This window comes from Lagenorhynchus albirostris, chromosome 2 (genome assembly GCF_949774975.1).
Source record: "Lagenorhynchus albirostris chromosome 2, mLagAlb1.1, whole genome shotgun sequence".
In the NCBI taxonomy this organism is placed as follows: Eukaryota; Metazoa; Chordata; class Mammalia; order Artiodactyla; family Delphinidae; genus Lagenorhynchus; species Lagenorhynchus albirostris.
The window spans coordinates 18,265,123-18,281,965 of NC_083096.1; the positions used below are offsets into that span (position 1 = coordinate 18,265,123).

General features: G+C 40.8%; 1 protein-coding gene across 4 annotated transcripts in view; it reads right to left on the bottom strand.

Annotated features, from left to right (window-relative positions):
- The window catches only part of RAB3GAP2 (RAB3 GTPase activating non-catalytic protein subunit 2), a 90,425-nt gene extending 86,432 nt beyond the window's left edge, over positions 1-3,993 (bottom strand). Inside the window, exon 1 of one of the 4 annotated variants that reach the window (XM_060127203.1) lies at positions 3,839-3,993. In XM_060127203.1, the coding sequence (XP_059983186.1) occupies positions 3,839-3,953 (115 nt within the window). In that variant the 5' untranslated portion in view covers positions 3,954-3,993. The remainder of the gene's footprint in view (positions 1-3,838) is intronic. The other 3 variants (XM_060127193.1, XM_060127214.1, XM_060127224.1) reach the window with 3 other exon arrangements.
- Positions 3,994-16,843: the final 12,850 nt, after the last annotated feature.

A 16,843-nucleotide genomic window follows, 5' to 3' on the forward strand; every position in this document is an offset into this window, starting at 1 on the left:
TATTATAAATTAATCTAGATGTTTGGGGTATGATTATATTCCCAAATGCCTGGATCAAGTTCATAGCCTAAGGCTACCCTTCATTGTGTGACCTTGGACAAGTATTCAATCTGTTGGTACCTAAATTTTAGCATTTATAAATGTGCCATGCAATGTGGTAGCCACTAGCCATATCTGACTATTTAAATTTAAATTAATTAAAACTAACTAAAATCAAAAATTCAGTTCCTCAGTAGCGCTTGCCACATTTCAACAGCTAGTTCTGGCTAGAGACTACCATACTGGACAGTATAGGCTTGGTGATGAAAAATAAACAAGATGAAATGATTTCGAGTAACAAGTGAGAACAAGGGAGTAGGGGTGACTGTTTTAGATTGGATGGTCAGAAAAGGCCTCCCTGAGATGTTGAGACTTGAACAAAATGCACCGAGGACGCAAGGACCTGCACAGAATATCCAACGCAGGGACAAGAGCAAGGACAAAGGCCTGAGGCACGAATGGGCTTGACTGGTTTAACAACCAGAAGGTGTGTATGAAGTGTAAGGAATGAGGAGAGAAGAGTATGAGGTGCAAGAAGTGGCAGGAAGCAGGGCCTCAAGGGCCTTGTAAGCCATTTGAGAACTCTGGATTTTATATTAAGTGCAATTGAAAGACACAGAGGGTTACAGAGAGAGGACTGTTATGATTATGTTGTCTTTAAAAGTTCACTCTGACTGCTTTTGGGAACTAACCATAAGAAACCATTAAAATGTCTACAAATTACAAGAAACCATTAAAAAGTCTACAAATAATAAATGCTGGAGAGGGTGTGGAGGAAAAGAAACCCTCCTACACTGTTGGTGGGAATGTAAATTGGGGCAGCCACTGTGGAAAACAGTATGGAGGTTCCTCAAAAAACTAAACATAGAGTTGCCATATGATCCAGCAGTCCCACTCCTGGGCATTTACCCAGACAAAACTATAATTTGAAAAGATACATGCACCCCTATGTTCATAGCAGCACTACCTACAATAGCCAAGACATGGAAACAATCTAAATGTCCACTGACATATGAATGGATAAAGAAGATGTGGTATGTATTTATATATACAATGGAATATTACTCAGCCATTAAAAAGAATGAAATAATGCCATTTGCAGCAACATGGATGGACCTAGAAATTATCATACTAAGTGAAGTAAGTCAGAAAGAGAAGGACAAATACCACATGATATCACTTATATGTGGAATCTAAAATATGACACAAATGAACATATCTACAAAACAAAAACAGACTTACAGATATAGAGAATAGACTTGTGGTTGTCATGGGGGGCAGTGGGGAAGGAAAGGACTGGGAGTTAGGGATTAGTAGATGCAAACTATTATATATAGAAAAGAAAGAAAGAAAGAAAGAAAAGAAACCAAGAGTAGAAGCAGGAAGATCTGTTAAAAGAAGACTAGTGCCATTGCCCAGGTGAGAGAAGATGGTGGCCTGGACCAGGGGAGTGGGAATGGGATAGAGAAAATGTGTCAATGCTCTACATCCCCTGTCTACAGTCCTGTGTTCACCATCCTTCACAACCTGGCTCCTTGAAATAGGCAACTTCACTTTTTAACTCCTCAATATCTGGTAATATGCTTTCTGCCCCCAACCCTTCCACTGAAGCTGTCCTAAGGTCCCAGTCACCTCCACCTTCCCAAAGCCAATGAGCCCTTTTCCATTCTTATCCTAGCTGACCTCTGCTGCATTTGCAACTGCTGACCACTCTTCCCTTCATCAAATCCTCTCTCAATTCTGGGGCATTACTCTCACCTGGGTTTCTTCTCTTTCTGTTACTCTTTCTCAGTCTTCTTCCCATTAATCTCTATTTGACTCTTAAAACTTCAGTGCTCCTCTACGGTTACATCTTCAGTCCTGCATTCGTTTCACTATATTCATAACCCTTGAGACTGACTGACACGTTTTGCTGGTAACTCCCAAATTAATGCCTCTGGCCCAGGGAAACTTACTAAGTTTTAGACCTGTTCTACTAGACTCACTGCATACATTTAAAACTGGACAAACTGCAAACATTTAAGATGAAAAAGGTCCAAAACCTATTTCCTTCATTCCCCTTCATGAGAAACCCTTGCCCGAGCCAAAAGCCAAAGGCATCCTGCACTCCCTCTCCCTCACCAGCTACAACCCCTAGCCCCAGATCTTCATTAGGTCCTGTAGACTCTACCTCCTTAATATCTTTCTAATCTAGCTCCTGCTCTCAAGTCCTGCTGAAGCTACTTTAGTTCCAGCTCGCATCACTTCTGCATGGATCATTGGAATAGCCTCCCAACCAATTTCCCTGCTTCCTGTCTCTCCTCCACACTGCTGTCAAAGCACAAAACAGGTATTCAAAACTTTGTTGATTACATTAAGTACCATCTGACCACGTCATTCCTCTGCTTAATGTCTTTCAGATGCATCCCACTCCTTTCAGAAGGCTTGGGATCAAGCTCCTTATTACCTTTACAGCTCACCCCCGCAACCGTTTCCCTCATATTCTCCTCTTCAGCCATTCAGCCTTTCTTAGCTCTCTAAATAGCATGCCATTTCAGGCCTCCCTTCCTCTGCATATGCTATTACCTCTCCCTTATTCATCTAACTACTACTTCAAAGGTAGGCTTAAGTACCTCCAATTCAAGGAAGTATCCCCTAGTGCCATATATATATATAATCACGCTATACTGAGATATATATATATATATAAATTAACAAGGGGTTAATTTACTTGTCCCAGCAAATTATAAGCTCTTAGATGGCAGAGACCACCAACCGTATTGGATGTGCAGCACTACTGACTGGCACAGAGTAAATATTCATAAGTAGGTTTGATTTGATATCTTCTAAATTTTTAAAAAGGGGAGGAGCTTAGTTAGTGGGCCTTTCATCACCATTCCAGTAGAGCACAAAGTAAAAGCACTATACTGCAAAGCCAAATGTGCTTTGGACATACGGCTTTGTAGTAGAGCGGAAATACGAAGAAACCAAACACAAAAAACACACCGTTTCAATAGGAGAAATGTAGGAAATTCTGAAGAACTATGCAGTAGCCAATAAACCAGACTTGGGATCTTATACTACGTGGACAAGTCACACTGTTTGATGATAATAAAAGGCGGACGGTTTCTCATCTCAATAAAGCAAATTAACTTTTCACGGCCATGCTAGTGTAACTTTAGTTCCTGATGCGGATTCTCGCTCCCCGACAGGTTATTTTCCTTTGTTGAGAGCCGCCTACTCGCCACCTTTGGAGTCTCTCACTTGTCAATCACTTATTCTCTAAATCTGAATGGGAGGAAAGGGGAGGGAAGAAGGGAGAGTGTGGGCGATGATAAACCCTTTCGGGAGGGGAGGTAGCAGAAGGCCACAGTCCCAGGCATAGAGGAGCGTAGGGGTTGAGGAAAAACGAGGCTAGAGCGCTGACAGCTGGCAAGGAATGGGGAGGAGGATGCGATCGCGGAGCAGGCAGAGTGTTAACAGGGAACCCCGGGCTGGAGGGAGGGAAGATGGAGGAGAGACAAGTAGGAGTTGGGCATGGGGAAGTGGGATAGGTAGAGACCAGATGAAGCAAGACGCAGTGTACTGCCAGAGGGCGGAGTGGCTTAGGCGAGAGGAAGACAGCAACGACGCAGCCAGGGCGGGCGGAGGCGGCTTCAGGACGAGGAGGGCAAGGGATCCGCGCAGAGAGAACAAGGGAGGCGCGGGGGCAACTAGGAGCCGCGGGGTAGAAGGGGCGGAGCGGGTGGGAGGCCCGACGCAGCCGAGCAGGTCCTGCGGGCGGAGGCGGGGAAGGGAGCAGCGAGGCGGGGGCACTTACTGGGGTCCCTCCTCACGGTGCAGCTGGGGTTCTCCTCCCGCAGACGAGGGAAGAGGAAGTCCCGGGCGGCCTGGAGGTCCTGGAAGGTGCAGAACTGGACAATGGAGCAGGCCATGGCTCCGGGGAACCCTGTTCGGGCATTCACCTTACCTCACCACGCCCTGCCCCCCGCCCCCCCGCCGCCGCTACAGCCGCCACCGCGGAGCCTGAAGAGCTTTCGCCACGCAGGGACGGGGAAACAAAACCGGAAGCTGTCAGCACCCTCGGGTCCGCCGCCCGGGCACTGCGCATGCGCGGTACGGCCCAGGTGCCCAGGCTGCAGCGGCCCGGGTCACGTGATCAGCGGCGGCCAGCGGGGTGTCTAACGTTGAAGCGGAGGCTGGGAGTCGGCTTTAGTCACAGTTCTGCGCTTGCACCCGGGATTGATCCCTTTTATTCATTCTGGCTGTTAGCCAGAGATGATCTAATTGGACGTTGTCCGCGCCGGCCTTTGATTCATTTAACCGAGCTTCTTGACGTCCTACTATTGGCATGATCTTGATATTTCAGAGAATAATCCCTGTTAAGCTACTGGCAGGCCAGTGGGGGACAGTATCACGCTAGTATCTGAATCTGAAAAGATTAATTTCCCTTCTGGAAATCAGCCCCCTCAAGCCTAGCTTTAAATGCTCCTCCTGTAAATCCTCTTGTCATCCTGTGCACGCCTAATATAGAACGTGTTATACGGTATTGTAGTCATGTTTTCGACATGCATTTTCCCTTTCATTCATTCGTTCACCCATCCATTCAACAAATACATTGCTCCTCTTTTCTACGTCAGCCACGCAAGGCGTTGAGTATAAAGCAAAGAACAAAAGAGATGAAATACTTGTTCCATGGAGCTCAAAATTCTAGTGGCTGACACGGGTAGTAAGCGATTATTTACTTACCTATTTAACTCAAATTGTGATAATGCCAGGAACGAAAGAAGTAAGTTCAAAGTGCTGTGACAACATAACAGGGAACCTCACCTAGTTGTGTTTTTTTTGCTTTGTTTTGCTGGGGTGGAGGTGGAGGGTTGCCAAGATCAGGAACAGACTTCATTATAAGCTCCTGAAGGCTGGGATGTCATTTCGTGCCCTTTATATCCTGTGTATAGCACAAGACGTGGCACATAGCTCAATAAATATTTGCTGGAGGAATAAATGGAATGTGTACATAAAGTAAATAGAACAACCTGCTTCTTTTACAAAGCACTATATATTTTTTAGAGTATTTTTCCACACATTGTCCGATTAGGTAGTCACAATGCCATCCTGAAAAAGTGTGTCTTATCTCATTTTTTTAACGGAGAAATTTATCTGTGTGTCTCTGAGAAGACTCTTTAAGTCCATTTAAATGATTTTTCTAAAAAGTAAAACCCAAAAAAGATAACATTCCTTCTTGATCTTGTAAGGGGTCACATGGCACTTAGATCTGGATTATGTAAACTGTCAATAATACGTCATTTGATGTACAGTCTTCTGTCTCAAAAAACACTTATATAACTGTGCCTGGACTTCTAACTGGCGGAACAGTTCTCAGAGCTTTCTGAGATGCTCTTCCCGGGTTATAATCCTGAAATGTGGCTCAAATAAAATTTTCCATTTCTTTCTTAGATCAATGGATTAATTTTTGTTGCCCAAAGGAATTATTTTAATGTTAGCATAAAGAAATGTAGACACAAACTTTCCAAAGGAAACCTAAAGTGGTCGTCTACTTTGTACAACAGAAAAATGGGATGGAAATAAATTGAAGGCAAATAGATGAAGTCCAGAGCATTCATTTCTGTCAGATCTCTGTGCCCACTCAGTCCTAGTAATATAACAACTGTGATTTAGTGCCCAGATTCCTACTTCATTAACTTCTGTTTCTAAAGTAGAATGATTTTCATAAAATAGGATAATTTCTATGTTATCAGATGAACAGGGACCAGTTCTTTACCTCTAAAATATATGGTTGGTTTAGATGTGCTACAAAGTTCCTTCAGCATCAGAGAGCTATAATTCTAAAATCAAAACCTGTAGAAAAGGCAAGCTTTCACTGCTTCCTTTTTCCATCTGAAAAAATGCAGTGCTTCCTCACATCATCCAGCCCTGATGATTAAACCGTAAAATATGACGCCAAGACCAAACTAGAATAAAATTTTAATTTAGATTCTTAGTTTTACATGATGACTAAAGAACACATGATACTTTTGGAAACGACACAGTGTCATTCCTTGAAAACCCTTCAAGTTCCTATTCAGGTAAATGCATTTTGTGGAAGTAACTGCCCTTCGCTGATTCAGCTGGTCTTTGTTCTGCCCTGAGGCATTCATATCTCTTGCGTGGGGGACATTGAATTTCATTACTGCTCGGTTTCAATGGTGAAATCCCTGACTTCCTTCCAAGTAGTACTGAAAAGACTCATTCATGAATGTTTTTAAGGACTTTAAATACCCTTCACAGAAATTACCTCATATTCATGAACTGAACTCTTCCCCCCGGGGAAGTTCTAAAGCGGCAGGGGGATGCCTCTGGAGTTCTGCTGCCATGGTTTCTGTGGGGCGTGGGAGGATTGTGTTACACACTGAATATCACTAACCACACAGCCATAAGAAAGCACATTGCAGAAAATGGGCAGGCTTTCCATATCCCAGCCTAGACAGTGTCTCTCTAAGGTTTGACTTCAGAAGCTAGGAAGAGACTGTGACCAAACAATCGCAAGAGGGGACTAATGTGAACTCTCTCCGATATCTGTTATTGTGAGTTAGAGCATGGATAACTGTCTTTAAAAGAGAGATGCTCGCTGAGCATTACAGGCTTGGCCTTGCCAGTCTTTTAACAGCAGCCAGAGGCTGAAGGTGTTGAGAGACAGGGTGGGCAGCAAAGTGTGAAAAAAAGAGCAATGGACTTGGAGTCAAGAGACCTGACTCTGTCTCAGCTAGGCCTCCTAATAGGTCACATGAACTTGGGCAATTCATATCACCTTGCTGGACCTTAGTCCCTTGAGCTATGAAATGAGAAGAATGGAGTCTGAAGCCCATCTCAGGGATGTGTAGGTTTTGGTAAGAAAATGGGAAGTAAAGGTTCTCGGCATTGGAGTTGCTCAAAAGGACAGGTCTATGTAGACACCCTACTAAGGGGCCTGGGTGGGCAGGAGTGAACAAGAAGGCACTGAGCATCTGTAAGTGAAATAAAGGAGAGCGGAAAAAGGGAATATCTTGAAGCACTGAAGCCTTATGTCATAGCTGTGCTGAGGGTCATCCTTGAACTGAACTCTGAATTCTGTGAGCGGAAGCAAAGGCTGTACACAACTCGTTTTTCTTCAGCAAACATCCACGGAGGATAACATCTATCTTACTACACTAAAGATACTGTTGTGAGCACAGTGAGGTGATAAGAATGAGTCCTCCAGAGACTCACTGCCTAACCAGGGAAACAGACAAGCCCAAATAGCTCTAAAAAGCAGAGTGTGATGAGTACCATGGGTGACTTCCGGTGCTCATAAAGTGCTGTGGGAGAAATAAGGGGGAGATTCATTTTGATTCCTAGGCTTGTCCTGTGGAAAGGGAGTAGTGGGGAAAGAGGTATGAAAGGCGATAAAGAGATTGGTTCCACATTAGCGAGAACTTCAAAGTCCAAATACTAGAATCTGAACTTTATTCTCTGTGCAAGGTGTAGCCAATTGAAGATCTTTTTTAGAAGAGGTAGGACATGATGGGTAGCAGTACGTGGCATGACCGACAGCAGAGAGACACCTCAAGATAACATAACATTATTCTAGATGAAAAGTAATGGCAATGAAAATGATTCTGGAGCTGGAATCAATGGATTTTTGGTATATGATTAGATATGGATGGTGGGGAGGGAAGACGAGACTCAAGATGACGTTGAGGTGTTCCGTCTGAAGAACTGGAGAGATGGCAGTGTCATGTCAGCAACCAAGAGGGAGAAGGCAAAAGGGGGAATGAATTAGGGTGCAGATAGGAATAGGCTGAATTCAGTATCGGAGTTGTTGAATTCGAAGTGTCTATGGAAGATCTAGGTTAAAACAAGCAAACAAACAAACATGGTTTTTATAAACAGAAGTTAGAAATGTGGGATTAGAGAGGCCATCCACAGGAGTTATATTGAAGGGTGGGGATGAAAGTGTCACTGAACTCTACATGGAGTAAGAGAAGGACTGGGTCCTGGAAACAAGATGGGAGGATTACGTTTTTAGGGGTGCATGGAGGAAGAAGCTCTAGAAAAGGAGATTGAAAAGAAGCAGTCAAAGAAATAAACCGTACATAGTAGCACCATGTCACAGAGGGCAAGGGAAGGAAAAGAAAATTTCATGAACAGTTGAATCTACTGTGTTGAATTCAATAAAGAATTTAAGGTCAGTGAAGGCTGAGAAGAGATGATTGCATTTAGTAAGGGGGAAGTCACAAGTGATTATCCAACTTACAGATGAGCCAAACTTTGTTTCCTTGGCAGAAAATTTGTAACCTCACTTCAGCAGTAGATTCTTTTTCGAACAGCCACAGAGGCTAGCTATGGCAATCTTTGTCTTTAACTCTGGCTTAAGGAGAAATATTTTAGAAAGAAAAAGAAGAGTTTGTTTTGCTGGCATTTACCAATCACGAAAAAACTAACTTCACTTAACAAAAGCAACATTTATTGCTTTTTTGAATACAAGAAAATATATTTATATTTTCAATATTTTCCAATATTTATAGTGGGCCAAAATGTACTTTACAATAGCATAAGAAAGGAAGATATTAACATACTCAGCTAAAAAATCTAAGTGCTATAGTGCTTTTAAGTCTCCATCTTCTTTTGTGTGTGTGTGCTATTGATTACTTTTTTTGAGACATAATTGACATATAACATTATATTAGTTTCTGGTGTACAACATAATGATTCAATATGTATATATTGTGAAATGATCATCTCAATAAGTCCAGTTAAACTCCACCACCATACATAGTTACATTTTTTTTCTTGTGATGAGAACTTTTAAGATCTACTCTCTTAGCAACTTACAAATATTAAGTTACAGTGTAATTACACTGTTATTAACTATAGTCACCATGCTGTACATTACATCCCCTGTGATTTATTCATTTTATGGCTGGAAGTTTTACCCTTTGACTCCCTTCATCCTTTTTCCCCATCCCCTCCACCCCTCCCTCTGGCAACCACCACTATGTTGCCTAACAGCTCTTTTTTTGTTTTTGTTTTTTTTAATTCCACATATAAGTCTCCATATTCTTGAACTTAATGCATTTAGGACTTCAGGTAAATAAGCCACCATATTTAAAACAATGAGACGACATGTGGAAGAGATTACTTGTGGCCCATTAGCCATCCCCCCTCCTCATTTTTACAAAATAACCCCTATATTACTGGGGCAGCTATGTGCCCAGATTTAAAAGCAAACTACATTTCTCAACCACTATTTTTTTTTAGCTTTAATTGGCCGTTTTATATATATATATATATTTTTTTAACATCTTTATTGGAGTATAATTGCTTTACAGTGATGTGTTACTTTCTGCTTTATAACAAGGTGAATCAGCTATACATATACATATATCCCCATATCTCCTCTCTCTTGCCTCTCTCTCCCACCCTCCCATCCCACCCCTCTAGGTGATCACAAAGCACTGAGCTGATCTCCCTGTGCTATGCGGCTGCTTCCCACTAGACATCTATTTTACATTTGGTAGTATATATATGTCCATGCCACTCTCTCACTTCGTCCCAGCTTACCCTTCCCCCACCCTGTGTCCCCAAGTCCATTCTCTACGTCTGCGTCTTTATTCCTGTCCAGCCCTTAGATTCTTCATAACCTTTTTTTTTTTTTAGATTCCATATATATGTGTTAGCATACAGTATTTGTTTTTCTCTTTCTGACTCACTCTGTATGACAGACTCTAGATCCATCCAGCTCACTACAATTAACTCAATTTCATTTCTTTTTACGGCTGAGTAATATTCCATTGTATATATGTGCCACATCTTTATCCATTCATCTGTCAATGGACACTTAGGTTGATTCTATGTTCTGGCTATTGGGAATGGAGCTGCAATGAACATTGTGGTACATGACTCTTTTTGAATTAGGGGTTTTCTTTCCTCAGGGTATATGCCCATTAGTGGGATTCCTGGGTCATATGGTAGTTCTATTTTTAGTTTTGTAAGGAACCTTCACACTGTTCTCCATAGTGGCTGTATCAATTTACACTCCCACCAACAGTGCAAGAGGGTTCCCTTTTCTCCACACCCTCTCCAGCATTTATGGTTTGTAGATTTTTTGATGATGGCCATTCTGACCAGTGTGAGGTGATACCTCATTGTAGTTTTGATTTGCATTTCTCTAATCATTAGTGATGTTGAGAATTCTTTCATCTGTTTGTTGGCAATCTGTATATCTTCTTTGGAGAAATGTCTATTTAGGTCTTCTGCCCATTTTTGGATTGGGTTGTTTGTCTTTTTGATATTGAGCTGCATGAGCTGCTTGTAAATTTTGGAGATTAATCCTTTGTCAGTTGCTACATTTGCAAAAATTTTCTCCCATTCTGAAGGTGGTCTTTTCATCTTGTTTATGTTTCCTTTGCTGTGCAAAAGTTTTAGGTTTCATTAGGTCGCATTTGTTTATTTTTGTTTTTATTTCCATTTCTCTAGGAGGTGGGTCAAAAAGGCTCTTGCTGTGATTTATGTCATAGATTGTTTTGCCTATGTTTTCCTCTAAGAGTTTGATAGTCTCTGGCCTTACATTTAGGTCTTTAATCAATTTTGAATTTATTTTTGTGTATGGTGTTAGGGAGTGTTCTAATTTCATTCTTTTAAATGTAGTTGTCCAGTTTTCCCAGCACCACTTGTTGAAGAGGCTGTCTTTTCTCCATTGTATACTCTTGCCTCCTTTATCAAAGATAAGGTGACCATATGTGCGTGGGTTTATCTCTGGGCTTTCTATCCTGTTCCATTGATCTATATTTCTGTTTTTGTGCCAGTACCATGCTGTTTTGATTACTGTAGCTTTGTTTTATACTCTGAAGTCAGGGAGCCTGATTCCTCCAGCTCTGTTTTTCTTTCTCAATATTGTTTTGATTATTCGGGATCTTTTGTGTTTCCATACAAATTGTGCAATTTTTTGTTCTAGATCTGTGAAGCATGCCAGTGGTAGTTTGATAGGGATTGCATTGAATCTGTAGATTGCTTTGGGTAGTATAGTCATTTTCATGATGTTGATTCTTCCAGTCCAAGAACGTGGTATATTTCTCCATCTCTTTGTATCATTTTTAATTTCTTTCATCAGTGTCTTATAGTTTTCTGCATACAGGGCTTTTGTCTCCTTAAGTAGGTTTATTCCAAGGTGTTTTATTCTTTTTGTTGCAATGGTAAATGGAGTGTTTCCTTAATTTCTGTTTCAGATTTTTCATCATTAGTGTAGAGGAATGCAAGAGAGTTCTGTACATTAATTTTGTATCCTGCTACTTTACCAACTTCATTGATTAGCTCTAGTATATTTCTGGTAGCATCTTTAGGATTCTCTATGTATAGCATCATGTCATCTGAAAACAGAGACAGCTTTACTTCTTCTTTTCCAATTTGGATTCCTTTTATTTCCTTTTCTTCCCTGATTGCTGTGGCTAAAACTTCCAAAAGTATGTTGAATAATAGTAGTGAGAGTGGGCAACCTCGTCTTGTTCCTGATCTTAGTGGAAATGGTTTCATTATTTCACCATTGAGAACGATGTTGGCTGTGGGTTTGTCATATATGGCCTTTATTATGTTGAGGTAAGTTCCCTCTATGCCTACTTTCTGGATGGTTTTTATCATAAATGGGTGTTAAACTTTGTCAAAGCTTTTTCTGCATCTATTGAGATGATCGTATGGTTTTTCTCCTTCAGTTTGTTAATATGGTGTATCACATTGATTGATTTGCATATATTGAAGAATCCTTGCATTCCTGGGATAAATCTCATTTGATCATGGTGTATGATCCTTTTAATGTGCTGTTGGCTTCTTTTTGCTAGTATTTTGTTGAGGAGTTTTGCATCTATGTTCATCAGTGATATTAGCCTGTAGTTTTCTTTGTGTCATCTTTGTCTGGTTTTGGTATCAGGGTGATGGTGGCCTCATAGAATGAGTTTGGGAGTGTTCCTCCCTCTACTATATTTTGGAAGAGTTTGGGAAGGATAGGTGTTAGCTCTTCTCTAAATGTTTGATAGAATTCGCCTGTGAAGCCATCCGGTCCTGGGGTTCTGTTTGTTGGAAGCTTTTTTTTTTTTTTTTTGCGGTACGCGGGCCTCTCACCGCTGTGGCCCCTCCCGTTGCGGAGCACAGGCTCCGGACGCGCAGGCCCAGCGGCCGTGGCTCACGGGCCCAGCCGCTCCACGGCATGTGGGATCCTCCCGGACCGGGGCATGAATCCGTGTCCCCTACATCGGCAGGCAGACCCCCAACCACTGCGCCACCAGGGAATCCCTGTTGGAAAATTTTTAATCACAGTTTCAATTTCAGTGCTTGTGATTAGTCTGTTTATATTTTCTATTTTTCCTGGTTCAGGCTTGGAATGTTGTGCTTTTCTAAGAATTTGTCCATTTCTTCCAGGTTGTCCATTTTCTTGGCATAGAGTTGCTTGTAGTAATCTCTCATGATTCTTTGTATTTCTGCAGTGTCAGTTGTTACTTCTCCTTTTTCATTTCTAATTCTATCGATTTGAATCTTCTCTCTTTTTTTCTTGATGAGTCTGGCTAATGGTTTATCAATTTTGTTTATCTTCTCAAAGAACCAGCTTTTACTTTTATTGATCTTTGCTATTGTTTCTTTCATTTCTTTTCCATTTATTTCTGATTTGATCTTTATGACCTCTTTCCTTCTGCTAACATTGGGGGTTTTCTGTTCTTCTTTCTCTAATTGCTTTAGGTGTAAGGTTAGGTTGTTTATTTGAGATGTTTCTTGAGGTAGGATTGTATTCTTATAAACTTCCCTCTTCAAACTGCTTTTGCTGCATCCCATAGGATTTGGGTCATCGTGTTTTCATTGTCATTTGTTTCTAGTTATTTTTTGATTTCCTCCTTGATTTCTTCAGTGATCTCTTGGTTATTAAGTAGTGTATTGTTTAGCCTCCATGTGTTTGTATTTTTTACAGATTTTTTTCCTGTAATTGATATCTAGTCTCATAGCGTTGTGGTCGGAAATGATACTTGATACAATTTCAATTTTCTTAAATTTACTAAGGCTTGATTTGTGACCCAAGATATGATCTATCCTGGAGAATGTTTCATGAGCACTTGACAAGAAAGTGTATTCTGTTGTTTTTGGAGGGAATGTCCTATAAATGTCAATTAAGTCCATCTTATTTAATGTATCATTTAAAGCTTGTGTTTCCTTATTTATTTTCATTTTGGATGATCTGTCCATTGGTGAAAGTGGGGTGTTAAAGTCCCCTACTATGGTTGTGTTACTGTCGGTTTCCCCTTTTACGGCTGTTAGCATTTGCCTTATATGTCAAGGTGCTCCTTTGTTAGGTGCATAAATATTAACAATTGTTATTATCTTCTTCTTGGATTGATCCCTTGATTATTACATTGTGTCCTTCTTTGTCTCTTGTAATAGTCTTTATTTTAAAGTCTATTTTGTCTGATATGAGAATTGTTACTCCAGCTTTCTTTTGACTTCCATTTGCGTGGAATATCTTTTTCCAACCCCCCACACTTTCAGTCTGTATGTGTCCCTAGGTCTGAAATGGGTCTCTTGTGGACAGCATATATATGAGTGCTGTTTTTGTACACATTCAGCCAGTCTATGTCTTTTGGTTGGAGCATTTAATCCATTTACTTTTAAGGTAATTATTGATATGTATGTTCCTATTACCATTTTTTAAATTGTTATGCATTTGTTATTGTAGGTCTTTTCCTTCTCTTGTGTTTCCTGCCCAGAGAAGTTCCTTTAGCATTTGTTGTAGAGCTGGTTTGGTGGTGTTCAATTCTCTTAGCTTTTGCTTGTCTGTAAAGGTTTTAATTTCTCTGTCAAATCTGAATGAGATCCTTGCTGGGTAGAGTAATTTTGGTTGTAAGTTCTTCCCTTTCAGCACTTTAAATATGTCCTGCCACTCCCTTGTGGCTTGTAGAGTTTCTGCTGAAAGATCAGCTGTTAACGTTATGGGGATTCCCTTGTACGTTATTTGTTGTTTTTCCCTTGCTGCTTTTAATAGTTTTTCTTTGTATTTAATTTTTGATAGTTTGATGAATATGTGTCTTGGAGTATTTCTCCTTGAATTTTTCCTGTATGGAACTCTCTGTGCTTCCTGGACTTGATTGACTGTTTCCTTTACCATATTAAGGAAGTTCCTCAACTTCTCTTGACTGTGTGGATCCAAATGATCATGTGCTGGCCATGGAGATGGAGCACAAATTGTTGGAATTATTGGGAGGGATTTCCAGAAAGTTTACTGAAAAGAGGAACAGACAGCTAAGGAAAACTGTTCTAACCTTTCATTCCCCTTTTTTGTTTTTTTTCATGGAATTTGATATTATGGCTGTAGCTCCTGTAACCATTTTAGACCAGGAAGTGACTTGAACTATGGCAGAGCATGGAGATAGGAGCTTGAGTGTCCTTTGCTTCCTGTAGCTGCCATCTAAGGTTGGACTACCACAACTGAACTTCTTTTATATAAGAAAATAAATGTTTACATGTTTTAGCTACTGTTATTTTAGGTTCTTTTATTGTAGCTAAACCTAATCCCGACACAAGAGGAACTTTTAGCAGAGGAAGCTTGGTCTGTTTCATATGTCTTGTTTAAATAAAAGCCTTTTTATTTCCCTGATCGTTTTTCTCAGCATAGCTCAGAAGAGATTAAACCAATTACCTGGATATGTTTAATTGTTTAAATAATTTGGTTTCATTTGGACATAAAAATATGCTCCAAATGACCAAATATTTCTTGTTTTCCTATTTTTGGCACAACTGAAATAGCTCCTTAAAAGGTTCTATGAAATAAAGGAATATCCCCAAGGTTGTGTACTGGCTGAGTGATAAGTTTCAACCAAGAATTTTCATAATGGAAAATCAAGGGCAGGTTAGGAAGAGGGGAAACTGTTGGAGGGAGCTGTATTTAAACCTGGCACCCTAAATCCCAAAAGCCGTTGCCTTGGGATTTGTGAGCTAAGATAACTGAGGCTTACTTTTTTTTTTTTTTTTCCCCACACTGCACAGCTTGCGGCATCTTAATCCTGAGACCAGGGATTGAACTCATGCCCCCTGAAGTGGAAGCATGGAGTCCTAACCACTAGACAGCCAGGGAATTCCCTGACATCTTTCTTGACTTCACCGCAGCTTTCTCACTCTGGACCACACTTTCCTTAAAGCTGTCCCAAACCTTAGCTTCAATGAATCTGCATCCTCCTGGCCCCTTTCTTCCCCTTTGATCACTTTATGTCTGGATATTTTATTAGCTTCTTGCTGTCTTTCTTCCCTTCTCCAGTCCTTTCTTCAAAGTCACTCTTATTCCAGACTCCTTTCTTTTCATTAATGGCATTATTCTTCTGCTGATTGGTTACTGAATAACAGAAAGACTAAAAATATTATTTGTCCCCCTTGTTCACCAGCCAGCCACCAAGCTCCATTGATTTAACTTCCAAAATGTATATCAGATTGACCCTTTCCTTATGGTCCTCACTGCCGTCTCCTTAATCCAGACCCTCATGGCCACTTGCCTGAACTCTTTTTATAGCCCCCAGTTCTTCTTGCTTCTGATTCTGATGTCTTCCCACTCTAATCACCCTGCACTTTGCTGCCAGATTTGTCTTCCTGAGGCATCGATCTAATCAAAGTACTTAGTAAATCCTCCAATGGCACTTTAATATATTCTTCAATTTGTTCATTCATTTAAGAACTATTTTCTGGGTGCCCGGTAGGTCCTAGGAATAGCTAGAGACCCTATGAACATAAATATAAATAAGACCCTGTACTGGCAGAATTGATAGGTTACCAAGACACAAACAGGGAAAAATATTACAAGGGCACAGAGCAGCGGTGAATACCACAGTCTTGGGATTCAGAAAAGACTTTTTAGAGGTAATATCTGAGCTTTGTCTTGAAAGTAGAATAGATTTCAGCTGGTTAATGATGGTAGAAGCGAGATGGGAGAAAGTAACTCAGGCAAAGGAAATAACATTCCAAAAGCTTTGGAGCAACAATTTGTGTGTGCAGAGAAACACAAGGGGCTGTTTCTGGAATGTGAATTGTGACGTCATGGTCAGGGGTGAGTCCAGAGAGGTAGCCATAGTGATTTTAAACTTACTCTAATTTTATTTTATTTTTTTAAAAAAAGGAAAATTAAAAATTTATTTATTTATTTGGCTGCATTGGGTTTTCATTGCTGCATGAGGGCTTTCTCTAGTTGTGGCGAGCGGGGGCTACTCTTCATTGCAGTGTTTGGGCTTCTCATTGTGGTGGCCTCTCTTGTTGCGGAGCATGGGCTCTAGGTGCCCGGGCTTCAGTAGTTGCAGCACGCGGGCTCAGTAGCACCAGGGCTCGAACCTGTGTCCCCTGCATTGGCAGGTAGATTCTTAACCACTGCACCACCAGGGAAGTCCCAAAATTTTATTTTTTATTATTTTAACTTAAATTTTAATTCCTCCAGAAATTAAGGGCTAATCAATATTTCTGTGCTTGCTTAAAGGTGAGAAAAGTCACCTTTTGTTCATTTTCTTTATTACTACCACTTTTCACATCTTGCTTGCAGTCTAAAGGGCTGCGGAGGGAAGGTTTTATAGGTGAGAGTCATACATGTTAGTTTGGCCCAGCTCCACATGACATGTTTGACTATTTCCACTAGAGTCTAGATTTGTGTTGAATGTTGGCTTTCTGTTCCTCTTTGGTAAAATTTTCACAGACTAAAAGGTTCCAGAGCTGTAGAACTTCCCTTATGTGTTCAGTGAAGAATTCCCCTCTCTCAGGCCTTTTAATTTCTTCTCCTTACATTGACCGGCATAGGCAATCTAGT